This window comes from Sphaeramia orbicularis, chromosome 13 (assembly GCF_902148855.1).
Source record: "Sphaeramia orbicularis chromosome 13, fSphaOr1.1, whole genome shotgun sequence".
NCBI lineage: Eukaryota > Metazoa > Chordata > Actinopteri > Kurtiformes > Apogonidae > Sphaeramia > Sphaeramia orbicularis.
In genome coordinates, this window is record NC_043969.1 from 35,118,571 (window position 1) to 35,124,852 (window position 6,282).

General features: G+C 31.1%; 1 protein-coding gene across 1 annotated transcript in view; it reads right to left on the reverse strand.

The window, feature by feature from the left end:
- Window positions 1-1,440: 1,440 nt before the first annotated feature.
- postnb (periostin, osteoblast specific factor b) overlaps window positions 1,441-6,282 on the reverse strand; it is a 24,504-nt gene continuing 19,662 nt past the window's right edge. The window contains 3 exon segments of the mRNA XM_030151204.1: window positions 1,441-2,394; window positions 4,347-4,382; window positions 4,474-4,551. Of these exon segments, the coding sequence (XP_030007064.1) occupies window positions 2,369-2,394; window positions 4,347-4,382; window positions 4,474-4,551 (140 nt within the window). The 3' untranslated portion in view covers window positions 1,441-2,368.

Consider the following 6,282-nt stretch of genomic DNA (forward strand, 5'->3'; position numbering starts at 1 on the left):
AAGGGGGGGAAATGTGACATCTTTTTGTTGTAATGTATGTTATGTAACAAAATATAACAAAAAAAGGGAAGACTTATTTTAAGAAAAGGTTTTTTTTTCTAAACTGAGAACTTATATGGAATGTGTTTATGTTAAATTTCATGTTTTACCATTGTTAATTTTTCAGACATGATATACAAATGTGCTTAGTTGTTTTTTTTTTGTTTGTTTGTTTTTGTTTTTTCCCAAATGAAAAAATAAAATTACAAAAAAAAAAGGAAGTTTTGCAGTAATATTTCTTGCTCTGTTGCTACTTTGGCCATTACTGTCTGCATTGTTCATTAAATAAGTTCATACTTCTTCCTACTCCTTTTCGACCATGCAAAATTCAGACTTGTATGTGCTTGGGGATAGATTCTGTCCATTTGAATGTTTTATTTTGTTTTTATTTATTTATTTGTTTATTTTTGCATGTTCGAAATAAATAAATTGTTTTACAGGAAATACAAGCTAATGCCCAATATTTATTATCATTATTTGAACTTTTTAAGATTTATCAAAAGGTCTGACTCATTTTCAACCTGTCGTCTAAATGTAACCTTAGAAAAAACAAACAAACAAACCACTAACCCAAAAATGACAAACAAAAGCCTTAAAGCCAGATTAAAGCTCACTCAGCATAAAGGCATGAAGGTATTTGCAGCTTGAACGCTTTGACTACAGGACGATCAGTCATCCTTAAGTAAAAACCATTCATCTGTCTGCTGCTGATAATAAGTAATGATAAAAATTGTCATTCCAAGTCTTGCATAATTTCAGTCTGTTGCTTGTGGTACCGGCAGTCTCATAAACGGCTGCATAATTGATTAAGAGACCACCGCTGAGTACTGTGTGGAAAATCTTGCACCAAAGGGAAAAGCAACCGGATCATCCAGCAGATGTTTTCCCGATTCCCCAAGAATGTTGTAAATACATGAAATATTACGTGCTTGGTGCATCTGACTCCAGAAAGGATTCACTCTGGATGTTCAGGATAGGGAATACTATACGTTTTTGTAAATATTATAAGTCAAAATTAGTAAAAATCTGAATAAAACAGCCACAAATAATAATTAGCATCATGATTTTATCAACACAAACAGCCTGGCTCAGACATGTGTTGTTGCACGCTAAAATTACATAAAAAATAAATAAATATATCAATCTATTTTTGTTTTTGAATGCCGTAAAAGTTGTATGTTTTGATCCTGGCAGCGGTTTGGATTTTTACCCCTTATAGTCAATCCAAGAGGCCATAAACCCTGCAATAAAGAGTTCTGCATGAGCCAAGAAACAGAAGAGCTGGGTCTGCACCAAATATCTGCACACAACAGCTCACACAGTGTCCCTGCAACCTCAGGGCAAATATTTCATTTGGCTCGACTATTGCAAACGCTATCTTAAATATGACTTACAGATTCGATAATACGGTAAAGCGGTAGATTTATTGTTATTCATTTCATAATATTCTCTAAAACTCCAAACATAGAGACACATACTCTTCATGAAAGACTAGAAAAAGAACGTTCTTACACATTGAACCCAGTTTATTTTATATTTGACATAATATCTACTTGGAAATTCTCAAAAGTGGCCTGGCAAAGTGCTGCAAATGTACAGAATAAATCACTGGGCTAATGAAAGAATTCATATTATTCTTAAAGTCTAAATTATAGACCTCATAAATGACATTAGAAATGACTCCAAACCACAATCTGATCTGATGCCCATGTCAAAATTAACATGTTTATATCAAAGAATGCACTTTATTGGTAAATGTTTGGAAATTAGAAAGGTAAAACCTGTATTTGGATACATTGTCCAAAAAGTTAAAAAAAAAAAAAAGGAAACTTAACCTTCAACAATATACAGCTTGAGAAATCGAGATAAGGTAACAGTTGTAAAAAAAAAAAAAAAAAAAACACAAAAAAAAAAAAAACCCACCATGCTGAGATTTACAAAGGAAAAAAAAAAATCTTCTCGCCTTACACTTAACCCCTAGAAAAGAACAAAAAAAATAGGAAATTGGTTTTGAGGCTGCACTAATGTCTAAGTGGAAAGAGATTTTATTGCTTCCCTGACAAGCAAACCAAAATATTTGTTCGACCGATGTTTCCACATTTTCAACCAAAGGACTCTTCTCTTGTATTGCACACTCACATTAGATATACATTCAAAGCACCATTAAATCGTTCATGAAATTCCTTTTATTTTGTCAGTTTCAGCTACTACGGTTTAATTGAAATCACTGACTGATTGTAAATGTACGCCCTGTATGAAAAATACCAGTTAACCTTTGGGTTTTTGGGTTTCTCTTTGCCTTTACAGCGACATCCTCATCCGTCTGTGTTCAGTTCCTGCCTTGTCTTCTGTTGCCTGAGAAAGGAAGAGAAATAAAGACGTGAGTATATTTGACTCGGGAAACTCGCGTGGAATCGATTTTTGTGGGATTGTAGCGTATGCACGGCGTTGATGTTTGACCATTTGGCCAGAGGTAAACACCAAGCACAGCACAGCAAGGAAGAGAGCATAAAGAAGACAACATAGATAGATAGATAGATAGATAGATAGATAGATAGATAGATAGATAGATAGATAGATAGATAGATAGATAGATAGATAGATAGATAGATAGATAGAATGACAGAATGATAGAACGATAGAACGATAGATAGAATGATAGATAGAACGATAGAACGATAGAACGATAGATAGATAGATAGATAGATAGATAGATAGATAGATAGATAGATAGATAGATAGATAGATAGATAGATAGATAGATAGATAGATAGATAGATAGATAGATAGATAGATAGATAGGTGGGTGGGTGGATGGATGGATGGATGGATGGATGGATGGATGATAGAATGATAGATAGAACGACAGAACAATAGATAGAACGATAGAACGATAGAACGATAGATAGAACGATAGATAGATAGAACGATAGATAGATAGAACGATAGATAGATAGATAGAACGATAGATAGAACGATAGAACGATAGATAGATAGAACGATAGATAGAACGATAGATAGAATGATAGATAGAACGATAGATAGAACGATAGATAGAACGATAGATAGATAGATAGATAGATAGATAGATAGATAGATAGATAGATAGATAGATAGATAGATAGATAGATAGATAGATAGATAGATAGATAGAACGATCGATCGATAGATAGATAGATAGATAGATAGATAGATAGATAGATAGATAGATAGATAGATAGATAGATAGATAGATAGATAGATAGATAGACAGAACGATCGATAGATAGATAGATAGATAGATAGATAGATAGATAGATAGATAGATAGATAGATAGATAGATAGATAGATAGATAGATAGATAGATAGAACGATCGATCGATCGATAGATAGATAGATAGATAGATAGATAGATAGATAGATAGATAGATAGATAGATAGATAGATAGATAGATAGATAGATAGATAGATAGATAGATAGATAGACAGAACGATCGATAGATAGATAGATAGATAGATAGATAGATAGATAGATAGATAGATAGATAGATAGCGATAGATAGATAGAACGATAGAACGATAGAACGATAGATAGATAGATAGATAGATAGATAGATAGATAGATAGATAGATAGATAGATAGATAGATAGATAGATAGATAGAACGATAGAACGATAGAACGATAGAACGATAGATAGATAGAACGATAGAACGATAGATAGATAGATAGATAGATAGATAGATAGATAGATAGATAGATAGATAGATAGATAGATAGATAGATAGATAGATAGATAGATAGATAGATAGATAGATAGATAGATAGATAGATAGATAGATAGATAGATAGATAGATAGATAGATAGATAGACTTTATTGATCCCATACTGGTAAATTGTAGTGCAGCAGCATCATGACAAACAGTAAAAAAAGAAAAAAAAAAAAGAATAAAAATAGAATACAAGAGCAAACACACTATACATAATAAATTAGAAGAATAAAAAAAAGAACTGTAGAAAATCTGGACAAAACAGTAAGGTGCAAAAATAAAAGTGTAATGTGCAAAGTTCCATGTCCTATGGAGGTGGACACATCTGATTCAAGTGCACAGTGTAAATATGTGTGACATGTCATAAACAGAGCTGGGCTTGTGTGTATTTAGTGCTAGAATATGAACAGCAGCTGCAGGAGAGCCAGCTTTGAGCACAGCTGTGATGAGTGGTGTGGCAGGAAGCATGGCAGCACAAGAGGGAGTTGAACCAACACACAGCCTAGGCTTTATTTATTACGGATGCGCTGCTTTTAGCACCGCTGAATTATGTCTACCTGAAACTCGTCGGGAAGAGGTTCTTCTTGAACTGCCTGTTACAGAGGTAAACATATATAGCAGTCACACATGTGTATTAGGCTGTCGTCCACCGCTGTCAGTGAACGCTCGGACTGTGAACCTCACCTTGGATCACTTTGGTCAGCCTTTCAGAGTCGACGTTAGGGCTCCCTTCGATGGTGGCGATTTGTGAAAGATCAGCTCCTTAACGACAAAGTAAACAGACTTAAAGTGAAGCTGAATGTAGAAGTTACAACAGCTGTGTCGGAAGTACTGCGTATAATGCACCAATATTAGTTCTATAGTATGTATATATACACTGTGTTTGTTTTTAAGGGTTTTATACAGTTCATTAGTGAGATTCAGATAACATTTGGATACTATGTTTTAGCAATATTTTGAGTGCTTATCTACATTTTAGCTTTCCCCAAGTGATTTATCATTTATTTATTATACTATAATCCTCTGCATTTTGCATTTTTCAGCAAAAATCTGGTATTTTCCTGTATTTCATTTATTAATCATGTGAATGAATAAATGAATGAATTTATTTTGGTTTGTACATCAATCATTGCACTTAGTATAATAATCATAATAAACATCAAAACCAAAAAAGGAATAGGCTAGAAGCAAAATCTTTCTTTTTTTTTTTTGATACGCCACTTACATCAAATTAAATATGTACAGCATTGAGCACTGAGCATTCACACCACAAAAAAAAAAAAAAAAAAAAAAAAATCACCAACAAAAAAAACATATCTACCACCTCAATTCAATATTCTGAAATAATTGTAAATTTAAGGCTTTTTTCGTAGATGTGTATAAAACCTCAGAGTAAATTCAAAGGTTATTATTAAAAAAAAAAACAAAAAAAAAACAGAGCGCTGAGAAAAAAGTGACTTTTTCAGCTAAATCTATCATTACTGAGCATAAAAACAACTGTCTATAACCTCTGTCATGGACTACGGAGTCTCTAAAAGTCCAAAATACACATCTGATGAGAAAGTGCATTTACCTGAAGTATTTAACTGTACTGATAGGATTTTGAAGAAGATGCTTTTTGTTACAAATGGCTGTTTAAGGTTTTGAGGATTAATGGACGAAGTATGACAACTACAGGATTTTCTAATCGAAACAAATCGAAATGAATTTAGTCTAATCTAATCTAATCTACTTTAATCTAATCTAATATAACGTAATTTAATCTAACCTAATCTGATATAATTTAATCTAACCTAATCTAATTTAGTCTAATCTAATCTAATTTTATGTAATTTAATCTAATCTAATTTTATGTAATTTAATCTAATCTAATTTAATCTAATGTAATCTAATCTACTCTAATCTAATTTAATATAACCTAATTTAATTTTACCTAACCTAATATAATTTAATCTAACCTAATGTAATTTAATCTAATCTAATCTAACCTAATTTAATCTATTCTAATATAATTTAGTCTAATCTAATATAATGTAATTTTATCTAATTTAATCTAATCTAGTCTAATCTAATCTAATCTAATCTAATTTAATCTAATCTAATCTAATTTAATCTAATCTAATTTAATCTAATGTAATCTAATCTAGTCTAATCTAATCTACTCTAATCTAATTTAATATAACCTAATTTAATTTTACCTAACCTAATATAATTTAATCTAACCTAATGTAATTTAATCTAATCTAATTTAATCAAATGTAATTTAATCTAACCTAATTTAATCTAATCTAATTTAGTCTAATCTAATATAATGTAATCTTATCTAATTTAATCTAATCTAGTCTAATCTAGTCTAATTTAATCTAATCTAATCTAGTCTAATCTAGCCTAATTTAACCTAATCTAATCTAGTCTATTCTAATCCAATCTATTCTAGTCTAATCTAATCTAATCTAATCTAATCTAATCTAATCTAATCTAATCTAATCTAAT